Below are 12,651 nucleotides of genomic sequence, written 5' to 3' on the forward strand. Positions count from 1 at the left end.
TAAAAAATTTAGTAATATCAGACCTGCAAAAGACAGCTTAATCTTGATCTAAAATGATGAATCATAACAACCTCGAAAGGTATTTGCATCACAGTATTGTTCTGGTTGTCTGATGAAACATCACATGGAAATACTGTATTTATGTTTATTTTTTTAAACATACAGTATGCACCGTATGGTTTCAATTTCATAAGGTATAAACTTTTTTTGAGACACGGGTTAACAACAAAAGTATGAAAACTATATGATTAGACTAAAACTCCTTGTTTACATTCATATAGCAGTCTGCATGTGAGAAGCTGTTTGTTGACCAATGCTAACGTGTGAGATAATGCTGTATGATGGAAGCATTTTCTTGATGTGCTGCCTTAAGAACCCAGTTGTATTTCCTTTAATGAAAGTAACTGTGGAAGCTTAACCTCAGAAAGAATCGAACCCGTTTTGTTTTGACTTGCCTTGTTTACCTTGCAGGAAAGGCAGAGATACCTGTTTAAATCAAAGATGAACACTTCAGGTGATAGGCACTCAGAAAGAGGCAGTGTTCCCGTGAGCTAGTTATCAGTAACAGACATCTCACCTGGTCAGGATTTAGCAATCTGCAAAAGCTTGGACACGTCAGGTTTTAGTAACATGAGGTATTTATCCTGGTAATACAGCAACACTCAGAGACGCTGTAGTCTGAATTTGAAAATAAACATACGTTAATTCTCCACTTGACCAGGATGGGGTGTAGAAGCCTAGCATAAAATACAGAAAGAGCAGTTCAAGACTGTCGTGATGAAGAGAGCTGTATTAAAAAAAATATTTAATCATGAATCGGGTAGTCTTGCAGCTGCTTTCTTTTGTCATTTCCCGTCCAGGAATTTCTTTCTAGTTCTTGGAATCACTGGGGAACTGCGAATCTTAAACTTATGTTTAGGAGAGGTATGCATAGGTAGAAGGTCATCCATCTGATAGGACTTAATCTTTGTGTGATTCCTTTTCCCTTCAGTCTCTGAAATCCATACGTATAAAATCTGTGATCCAAATGTGTTTTTGAAAGCCGATGAGCTCTTCACTGTTACTGTTACCAAAGTGAATATTTCACGCTACGTGTTAAACAAACGTTACCCTTTAGTTGGGGACACATTCCTTTCGTTTTATTTACATTAATTCTTGTCTTTTTTCTTCAGAATTACTGTACTTGAAAACACATTCTTTTGATTATAAATTCATTGGAACTGTCTGTTAGCTAGAAATGATACCGATCTTATTAAGTGTTTTAAACATAATCTTAGTTAATTCAATTAGGGTAGAATCAAATCTGTGAGGGAAGGGTTTTTTTTCCTTTTTTTTTTTTTTCTTTTTTAAAGATCTACAAATGAAGCACTGATAGTAAAAAGGCAAAGGTATTTTTCATTTTTTCAGTGTTGCAAGCCTCAGCCAACCTTCAGCTCAAAAAGCATGATGTGGAACTGAGTGCAGTGCAGGACTGCAGAGCACCATGGAGAGACTCCAGAGAACAGCAGCTCAATGTGCAGAACACAGGCAGAAGGAAACAGGAAACCATTTCTGCAGCTGCAGCACTTGTTGTATTCTGGTATTATTTCTGCAGTCCAGCTTCTTTAGCCTCGTGCTAGTGAACAGAGAGGAAGGAGGATACAAAGGCTATCTATACCTGTTATATGACTCAGGCAGCTGCTGCAGGAGCTGAACAGATTCCTAAATAAGACATGTAGTAGGGACCACAACTCTGTCTTGCCAAGGGCTGTAGGAATGGGGGAACTATGCCTGACTTCACAAGAGCTTTAGGAAACATTTTGCCCGTCAAGAATCAAATTTCCTATTGTGTTTTCTGCTTGCTCTTTCTTTGTTGTTTGTTTGTTTTTTCTTTCTATGCCTTGTTGAGCTTTTTACAGTCTTATTTCTAATAGACTCCTATGTACAAAAAGCACTGTTTTCACCAGATCATAATAAGCTCTGAGAGAATTTTCCTTATAAATACAGGAAATATTTCAAATATATATGTATGTATATTAAAGCCAACGTAGGATAGCAAGAACATAAAAAGTCTTACAGAGAAAGAGTACTTGTGGGCTCAGCAGGAGCTTCACCTGGGCACTTTGTTCACATCAGTTTGCTGGAGACTTAGTAATATGATTTCCCTAGATGCATGCAAATAAAATCTATGAAGTCTTCATTTGCTCTAACAAGATTAAGTATTTAGGGTTAGACTCTACTGCTGTTTTAAAATTGATAGTTTGAATTAACTATGAATTAATTCTGCTCTGCCCAATGGTCTATAAGGAAGTTTTAATTATCCGCTTCACTCTTAGAAGATTTGTAATACACTAACATATATTTCTGTTCCTCCACTTTTTATTACAAGTGAGATTTATTAATTCCTTTTACAAGCTTGGGTAATCCTTAGATCCCAAACCACACTGTCTTAACTTTTCTTCCTCTTGATGTGGAGGCTTCATCGCTTCCAACCTTTTTAACAAATAATTCTCTTCTTGACAACTGACTGTCCTTTTCAGCAACAGAAACTGAATGCTGAAATAGGAAATATTTTCCAGTCTGCTGTTAAACAAAGAGAACTCTTCATAATACAGAGGAAAAAAAAATCCGTCGATATGTGTAATAGCCTTATCCTCAAGAGGAGTGGATTCAGGCAGCTTTGTTGCTGGCAGCTCTGGTGGGCACTGTCAAGATTTATAAAGAAGGACATTTACAAGACGGAAGATGCAGTGTTCTTCCAAGGTTGTTAGAACAAAATAGATCTGAATCTCATACAAAACAAATGAACCGAATAATTTTAATTAATCAAATCCTATTTTTGTTCCTCAGCGTAATCATATCTTTAACCATGAATGCACTGCTGTTAGATAAGAAATGCAGCAAAGCATTCACCTCTTTTTTCATTCTCTAGCGCAAACAATATAACATAGGTCTACTGAATCGAAAAGAAAAAGGATATGCTCATATTTCAGTCACAGCAGTTAACCCACATGTTTGAAAACGTGTAATGAAGGGCATAGTAAGAAATCTTTTCTCCCTCTGTCTTAAAGTTACTTGCATATGTACTGGAACTTGAATAAGCTCAAAAAACGCATGCAGCTGAAGCAAATCCTGATATTATATAATCTAATCTATAATAATCTATAAGTTCCCTTGCTTCCAAAGAGAAATGGCCTTCGCCTGCAAATCTCTGGATTTGGCAGCTATGCCTAATTCAGTTTCAACTCCCACTGACATCAGCAAAAATTACCTGATTAGGGATGCAGGATCAGCTCTAAGATAGTAGCATATTAAAATGCTATTGTAAATTCAAAAGCTGCTACCCAAAGTATAAAGTATTCAAAGCAGTTGAACGGTTCTCAGTGCACATATTCAAAATGCTGAACAATAGCAGCTCTTGCATGTGTGACCATCAGGAAACACAGCTGTGCTTCTTTGTGTTACAATTAATTACTTCCGTTGTATATAAAATTGAAAGTATTGGTACTCCGGGGCGGAAGAAGGATATCCTGATACACTGCTCCTATTTCCTTAGGAAGAACTATGACTGAACCTTTCACCATTAATAAAGTTACAATGACTTTTCCTGTGATGAATAAAGGAAGGGTAAATTTTGTGGTTAATCTAATGCTAATGGAACTTTCTCTCCGCATTTTCACACTCCTACATTTATATCTCATTTTACCGTTTTCACATGCCATCTTTGATAACAGTTGCTCACTTCTAAGTAGTTGAACTTAATAATGCAAAGTCTAAAATAAATATTTGGCTTAAGGATTGTTCTTTTTTTTTTTTTTTTTTTTTTTTTTTTTTTTAATGACATTAGATCAGAGGAAAGCAGAAGACTTCACCACTGTTCTTTAGCAGGCTGAGTAAAAGCTTCTTACCTCAGGTGTTTATGGCTAGATTCTCTGACGCTGGCACACAGCAATGTAATTTTTATCTTTTTGCACCAGTACAGTTCCCTAAGCTGGAGGGCGATGAGGAGTCTTAGCCAGAGTTTGGGAGGATTAGTAACATCCCAGCATTTTGTTATGGGTTTTTTTTTGGTTTTTTTTTTTTTTTTTGCATTTTTATGTCAAAAAGTGCGTAGGAGCAAAAATCTGTTTGAAGTTGGACTAAATAGTGCAAATCTGGACTGTGAGTGTGTATACTGCCCCCAGACTTTGATATCCACTTTTGAATAACAGTGACCCTTCCTTTTGAAGGAGCTTCTGAACAGACAGCAGCTTCTGAGACTGTTTAGGAAATCCGTCCTTCTCGTCTCCATCAGCCAACAGCCAGGTAAGTCTAGAAAAGGTGGGAAATGTGCTTTGTATTCACTGTGAAGAATTTAATCTTTCTGGATGTTCCTCCTAACCTTAATCTCTGTGTTGTGTGCATAAGTGTAATTACAACAGAAAACTCTTTCAAATCCATAAGATGTGTAACAAAAAGCTGAGTAAGTGACATGGGGAGTAAGTGACAAGCAGAGTCCTCCAACATGAGCACTAATAAGTTCTGCAAATTTGAATTCAGGCTAGTGGGGTCACAGTGGAGTGACATAAGAAAGGGAAATCACAAAAGCTGCCATTCCAAAAACTGGTGTACATAGTACAGATGGCAGAAAATCATAATCCGTATAAATTACAGCTCTGTTCTGCTTTTCTTGCTGCAGCAGCTGGCGCTGGGAATACAGTCTCAAAGGCTAACTGTGCTCTGTCAGTATTCCAGAAGAGTTTAGATTCATGTATGCAACGTTTGATGTGATAGCTAAAATCTGAACCTCTCTGACAACGGTTACCACACTTCTTGCAAGGACTTTTAGCCCAGAAGTTCGTGTAGTGCAGCAAAGACCTTGCTTAACATATATCCAGTAGAACAGAAACTTTCAACAAGTACTGTATATATCGTGCATTCACAAGAAATCTCAGCAAATCTGTTATTTCCAGGATGCAATAGGCTGAGTACACCCACACTAGCTTCAAAGCACATTTTGCTTACTACCCCACAATATTACACAGCTTGTAAGCATGTGTAACAGCAACTCAGTTCAGCTTCCCCACATGCAGAAAGCATAGGCAAATTTATGACGTCCTCCGAATCAGCACAGGGAGAAATATCCACAAAGAAAATAGGTTATGGAAGATGCAGGCCTACCAGTGGCATTTGGTAGTACAGAACAGTGATTGGGAAATAATATGCTTGGTCTTTGTTTATAATGCAGAAACAAAGTTTTTGTTGTCTGAAGTGTTGGGGTTTTTTTTGTATGAAGCTAAATGTTTGAAAATACACCCTTTTTTGTGTTCCCACATCTTCCATATTATGACAAATATGGAGAAGCTCTCCTGTAAATCACAAATACCTGATAACAGAAACGAAGTCTCTGAGTACACTCAGTTCAGTGCTTATTAACGCTACCTTAATGGTCTCAAGTTGTGCCAGGGGAGGTTTAGGTTGGATATCAGGAAAAACTTCTTTACAGAACGGGTTGTTAAGCACTGGAATAGGCTTAGCAGGGAGGTGGATGTGGTGCTCAGGGCCATCATTTAGTGGGGAGTTGTTAGAGTTAGGGTAGAGTGGTTAGGTTGTGGTTGGACTTGATGACCTTAAAGATCTTTTCCAACCTGAGCGATTCTATGATTCTGTGATTCTATTGTAAATGGACTATGACTCCAAGAATTTAGACTGAAGTACCACGGATATAAAATGCATCCAGTTCAAGGGAATCAGAGCTCAATTCTGAGTAGTTTCCTGTTCAAATCCATGCATGTGTTCCATACATGCATTCATCATGATTAACATTTCTTTAAACCAAGCTAAACCTTGGTCCCAACGTTATCATTGCAGTCTATGTATTATTATATCTTAAAATTAATAAATCCTGTAAATAATTATTTCTTCTCAAATGAGAGCCTCTGAGATTATGAATATAAATATTAAGCTTCCTAAAAATCCAGAGCGTCTGCTATAACGCACTGTAAGAATAAAACATTGCAGAAGAACAGCAAGGTCCTTAGCTTTCTGGTAGCGACATGTATTCATTACACAGATATTGAAGGGACTTTATTCAACTGTAAAAAAATCACAAACTCACCAAGACCTGAGGTCTGTTTCATTAATGCTGCACATGGCAAAACTAAGCAGAAGCAAAATTTCCTTAACATCTTTGTCATTAAGGAAAGTCATCTTAATTCTGAAGTAATAATTAATCTTCTGCTATAAAATATTTTATACATTCCATTTTATATTTTATGCATATTTATTATTTCCTCACAGCTAAAATGTGTAAACTTTTAAAGGAAGAAACAAGTTTTGTTCAAAAGGTTGTTTTTGATGAAAAAAAAAAAATTAGGCTATTCTTTTTACACAAAAAAGTCTTGTAAATTAGCCCGACAGTGCTTGTTAACACAACACACATTTGTTACTATTTTGATAAAATCTTCCTAAGAAGAAACTGTATTTTTAACGACTTTTTATATGCATGCAGCACAAAATCTGTGCTTGAATATGATCTGAATCTCATCCGTAACTCCGCAATTTGGCTGAGAGAACAAAGCATTTCTTTGTGTATTCAATAATGGCTTCAGCAATCTTATTCACACATTCCTTTCTTTTTTAATCAACAGAAACTGGCAGAATTTAAGATTCACAATTAGGGGAAAAAAGCAATGCCTAGGTCTTGAAATCACCATTTTCTTCTGAGCAAATAATAATCTCTCTTCTATTAAGAACCTCTTAACACAACCCTTGTCAAGCTGTTTTGCACCATGTGTTTCCCTAATGAACTTTGCTCTGTTCACTTTTTGCACCCTATTAACTGGCAGAGTGTTATACCTCTAGTGCTTCCCCTCAGTACCGCTCAGCTCTCCAGGGATCATGGTACAACTGTCTAGTGCAAAGTTTAAAGGTCAGCACAGGCAATCTGGAAAAAGAGCAATTCAAAATTAACAGCAATCTGCGTACATTCTGTTCATTCTTCTGAATTGTTTTTCCTTATGCACACTGTAAACAAATTAGGGCTGTAAAATAAAACCGAAGTTCACAAATTTGCAATTCCTGGTACTGTACTTTGTAATGCCATCTAAAGCCAAGTTTGTCCATTTATTATCTAAATTCTTAATTATGTCTCATGTAATTAGTTGTATCTTTAAAAATACTGCATGCCTGAGGGGTGTGGATTAGGAATGCACAAAATGGCTGTTTTAATAAGTCCCGCTGTGTATGAGATACCCTTTCATTTGGAAGGACTTACTTGGCACTAGAGTTCAATGAGAACATTTAAAACACTTTGTATACTATTTAAAGTCATTTCTGCTAAGAAATGGAAAAACATCCACCAGAACTCACGCAATCTAACTTCGTTCTCAGATTCATCTGTGTAACCCAAGACAGAATTTACCCATTCCTTGTAAACTTGCTATAAACAGCATTTGTTGACACGATAAGGTCTCCGAGTATACAAGTCTTGTTAAGTTACAACATGTACTGTTAGTACACTACATCTTTTAAGCATATGAATGTTTAAAATAGCACAATTTAGCTAATAAGACTGATACACAGTAAGGTTGAAACCAATGCTTCTAATTTTATTTTCAGGTTTGAAGTAGAGAATACAAGCTTGTGTATGCTGTCAGCTGTTCACGTGCCGTATTAACAAATATGTCCAAACTGTAAAGCTTTAAATGTATTTGTACATTCATTTTATTACTAGACTGTTTTATCCATGTTGGCACAGGTAATCCATGCAAAGTACAATTACTCACACCTCATAAACCATGCTGCATTCTGACCTGAACTAACTAAGAACTTCAGAAAAATATGTGTCTAAAAGCAAGGGCACTTGTGGTATCAAGTCAACATGTAATTATATTATAAAACCTAGGCTTCTATGATCACTGCAGACAAGAAATCACTCAGTTTCAAATTCTGATGTTTGTAAATACTAAACAATATCTGCTACCTGGAGACAAGTATTACAAATAAACATTAGCATTCCCAGCACTAGACACTAATGAGTGTGTTCAGTGCTGGCTGTTCACATTATTAAACATAAGTATGTCTTTAAGAAAACATTTCACCCAAAGTACTGACCACTGAAGGACCAAAGTAAAATATTTTCCCTTGTTTAAAATTGCAATATGTGAATCCAGTACGTTACAAATTAACTTAGAAAAAATAAGTCAGATGAGTGGTTTTCTTTTCAGATAATAAAAGCAAGGCCTTCTTTGGTAATCTTTACTCTCTTATGCAAAAAGAGCGGAAAAAGAGAAAAAGCATTAAGGTCATTTTTGAAGCCATTGACTGAAAAGATGCTGAACACCGTATTAGACAAAATACCGGTATTCTTATTTGGTCATTCAGAGGTACAGGATCTTTGTTTTGTCACGTAAAGTCCCATGTTAATTAATATAAATATTTAGAGGAACTTATGACTTATCCCAGGCATCTGTTACAAGACAGAAAACATAAACAAGTGCACATTATTCATCCTGCAAACACTATTTTTGTATAGCATTTATGTTCAGTGATAGTTGAAGGGCCCTGTTCTGAATTATATAAGTATGCATCTTTTCCTCCATATCACAAAGGTGACATATAGCAGAAGAGTATCAGCGTTATGTGGGATTCTATCCCTGTGAAAGTTAAAATTCTACATTACTATTCACAAATTTCTGGTTCAGATATGTGCAAAAATTATGTAAGGGCAGGTAAGTGGATTCCCTATTTTTGGACCATATTATGAAGCAGCACAAGTCAAAACAGGAAATTTATTACATGATAATCCTCAGGGTATCTCTGTTTTTCACTCAGAGATATCACTGTACCTCATAAACTGATATGTAAACTAGTTTTAATCTCACTTGCTCAGACACCAGCTGGAGTCAGGGCATGTGTTACAGTGCAGATTACCTGTCCAAGGAAATTTTCAGGACCCCTTCAAGTTAGTACAGCTCCCACTGAAATCTCTGCTGCTGCATTTTCACAGTTGCCACTGCACAAGCTAGCTCAGCTATACCTAACATATGTTGCATTCACCCTTTTGCAGTGTTGACTTCTACTAGGTAGGATCCTGGATCTTCCTTGCTCACTCATTCTGTATACATTCATACTATATATTGGGACTATTGTCAGCTCTTTGTACCCCAATTTCCTGCGCCAAGCCTTTTCCTTGACCACAGCAAGTCATGCTGGCTATTCTCTGCTTCCCCCCTCTGCCTCAACGAAAGTATCTAATATATCAACTTAGTGCAACTGGCCTTACCTAGCTCCTCTCCCTCCTCCAGCCCCAGCTTCCCCTGCCTCCCCAGTGCTTCACCCTTCTACACAATACCAGAGGCCCTCAAGCCCCCCATATTCTGGCTGCTGCAGGTGCTCTGCCCTCTTTGATCCAAACCTCTCTTCCCCTGCTCACACCGAGACCCCTAATGGAAGTCTTTCCACATCCCATACTTGTCCACCTGAGCTTCTGATGGGAGGTCCTGTGCAACTTCATCTGGCAATCTTGGGGTCCCTTGTGAATATGGAGAAGAAAGAAGCAGCTCCAGCCTGGCTGCCTACCACATTCTCTGCACAGACTGTACACCCCTGGTTAGCTGCAGCCAATCATCTCTGACCATCTCCTAAAATGCTGTATTCTTCATAGTACCAGCAAAGAGGGAGCTCTTAGGGACAGAGAAGGTGGAGAGGGAGACACGCATAAATACATAGATTAGATCATGACATTCTACTGTGGTGTTACATGCTCTAGCAGTCTGTTGTGCCAAGGAGTCAGACTCCCTGTTTTGAGAGTTTGATGTTGACAGTAAGAGACTAGTCCCAGTCAGTGGGTAACACAGAAGTCTGCCCAAGGAGCATCTTCAATGCATTCAAAAATTAAAAGGAAGTATAGAATTGTCTCACTCTTATAAAAAGGTATTTAATGAATCAAATATGAGTAAAAATGTATTTAACTTCCATGATTATAGTTTATTCCTCTGGAGAACATTATGAGCCAAATACCTGGGCTTTGTAGTTAATGGAACCACGTTTACATCAGCCCAGCACTGACTGAAAACAGAAAATTTGTTTCCTATAGGAAAAAAAAAAAAAGCTTTGCATATAATGAAGTAGTGTTATAGAATAATGAATGCATTCAAAATCTGACCCTGTAAGCACTCAGATCAGATCCCTGCTAAGATCAGTGAGAACTAAGATACCTGCTGAATAAACACAGGTCATACATGTCTGAACTGCCACAGGCAGTTACGATTGTTATTTTCTTCCAAGATGTGGACTGCCTGCAGCTAATTTAACTCACATATTAACCCCCCTTTTCTTTTATTTCCTCCTCTCTGCATTTCTCCCCACAGCTTTGGATAGCTTTTCATCACTAAAAAGACACACCTATGTTCTTAGAATTGGCATTACCTATAGGAGGGAAAAGACAGACAATGCCAAGTCATTCCCGGCTACTCAAAACACAAGGTACAGTAGTGTGCAGATAGCACCAGAATGTGGCCCACAGAACTCATTCTCACTCTCAGAAATACGAATTAAAAACTGTCAGTACTGCAAGCTATCAATACACAATCAGAATTTTCATTTAAGCAAATTAATAAAACTTGAATATTGATTAGGCTTTCCATTATAACTCCATTTTCTATTCAACAGAACTGCTGCCTCCAATACAAATAGATATTTAAAATTAGGAATTCAAAATCACTGCTAGTACTACAAGTATTGCTTTCAAAAAAAATCAAACCAACCAAACAAAACGAACAGTTTTATAAATGTTTGAGCAACTTTGAAGTTTTTTATAAAATATTTAAAAATAGGACTAAGATGAAGTGTCAAAGCTACTGTCTTACAATGGCAAATGCTACAATGTAGAATGTGTTATATTTAAACTGAGGAAAACAATAAAAAGCATCTGTCTGTGGTGTTATGCTGCCCAATGAATTTTTATCAACATTCATTTACATTGATAAAACATTGATTGATTACATTCCACAGGAGAAGCAAAGGTGCCTTTTTTCTACGTATGTGGGATAGATTTGGCAACTTTTTCAAGCTATCTCCCACTTTCCAGCTGTACTAGATAGAAATGTGTCTTCGCTGTTAATCAGTGTTAAAGATCCAGAAATGGGTTCCTACCTCTCACTTTATATCAGTGGACATTATAAACCAAAGTAATGTTCAGGTTTGTTTTTTTTTTCCCACAAGAGGAAAGGCAAACTGTTTTTGAATCAATAGCCACAGTTCCTTTCCAGCCAGCCTGATTCCATTCAATTTAAGAGCAGGCTGGACAAAGCCAGTTAGCCTTTTCCATTAAGATTTGAAAGTGAGGTATCTACTACTCACATATAAGCTAAGTGCACTAGCAAGGTTGACCCAACCTTTCCTCAATCTTACTGGGTGTGGAAGGAGTTAATTCCATTTCCACTTCATTCTCAAACTAAGCTACTCATTGTCTCTTAGGCTTCAGAGCTATGTATGGATTCAAGGCAAACTTCTTATTTGGAAAGAATCTAAAATACTTGATGCTATGAGGTAGCACCACAACATAAAGGAATAGCACACACTTTTCATAGAGGAAACCCTAACCTATTTATTTCCCTTTGAAAGCTGTGCCCTTTGGTTCTACTGATTATTGTCAATATAGCACTTACTCATTCTTTTTATGAAAGAAAATGAGCTATTACAAGAGATGAGTTATTACAATTACAATAACAGGACTTTTCCTGTTATTCTTAAACACTAGTGTGTGGTCTAAGCAGTAAAACTGCTGTGGGTAGTTCATTTTAAACTGTATTTATGTATTACATTTCAAATCACAGGTTTTAATCAGTATTTCTCCAAACTGCTGCACTAATAATCTGTTTTTAAATGGAGTATTTAATTTGGTTTTGATTGCTCATTTTATATGAACCATGCAAAAGCATGTTCTGCTCCTAAGAAACGAGTTAAAATGAAATTTTAGAAATATCAACTTTATAGCTTCTACCAAGACAAATGCTAGCCATGGTTATCAACTTTATAATTGCTCATTTAGTCATCAGTTTCCCCAGCATTACTGATTTTCAGCTCTTTTTAAACATTGATGGCATGGGCATGCTTCTTGCACAGTGGCTTATCCTTCTTGGAGTAGAATGGTTGACCTTCCAAATTCACATGGCATACCTGGAATTAGAGAGAGACAGAGGGAGAGAGAGAGAGTTAGTTTAGGTCTTGGTTTGGTTAGTGGCACACTCAAACACACACAGGTGGCTCAGACTTCAAGACCCAGATTCTGATCCTCGCAATGCATGATTTTATATCGGCATGGTCCCAAGTGTACCTCCTGCCGTGGCACCACCAGATATTCATTCCTCTCATTACTTGGGTGTTTTTGTGATCAAGGAATGACTCAATCAGACAGCTGGTATCATTGAAATTGTGGATTATTCTTCAACGAATTAAGTTCACTGCCTGGCTTCGTAAGTGCCAGCGTTGACATAGCAAAGTGTGTGAAAATGCATAGCTGAGGGCAAGGTAGCCTAGATTTTAATTAGCTTTATCTCTCCTGGAATTGTGCTGATATCCACACTGGGCAGCACAACAACATGTGAGGTCAGAGTTAGCTAAACCTCTTAAGGAAGTCAGTGCATTAGAATCTAGTAAATGTTGTCCCTACTTATGGCAGGCTTAAGA

General features: G+C 37.3%; 1 protein-coding gene and 1 long non-coding RNA gene across 12 annotated transcripts in view; one reads left to right on the forward strand and one right to left on the reverse strand.

The window, feature by feature from the left end:
* The window catches only part of LOC125692978 (uncharacterized), a 57,940-nt gene that overhangs the window by 1,937 nt on the left and 43,352 nt on the right, over positions 1-12,651 (forward strand). For 2 of the 3 annotated variants that reach the window (XR_007376949.1, XR_007376950.1), the window contains exon 1: positions 4,074-4,284. This is a non-coding gene — a long non-coding RNA (uncharacterized LOC125692978). Of the gene's footprint in view, positions 1-4,073; positions 4,285-12,651 lie in introns of those variants that run through there. The other variant, XR_007376951.1, reaches the window with a different exon arrangement.
* Positions 7,548-12,651, reverse strand: part of LDB3 (LIM domain binding 3) — a 121,959-nt gene continuing 116,855 nt past the window's right edge. For all 9 annotated transcript variants that reach the window (XM_048944241.1, XM_048944238.1, XM_048944236.1 and 6 more), the window contains one exon: positions 7,548-12,141. In XM_048944241.1, the coding sequence (XP_048800198.1) occupies positions 12,052-12,141 (90 nt within the window). In that variant the 3' untranslated portion in view covers positions 7,548-12,051. The remainder of the gene's footprint in view (positions 12,142-12,651) is intronic.

The sequence above is a fragment of the Lagopus muta genome, chromosome 5, assembly GCF_023343835.1.
Source record: "Lagopus muta isolate bLagMut1 chromosome 5, bLagMut1 primary, whole genome shotgun sequence".
NCBI lineage: Eukaryota > Metazoa > Chordata > Aves > Galliformes > Phasianidae > Lagopus > Lagopus muta.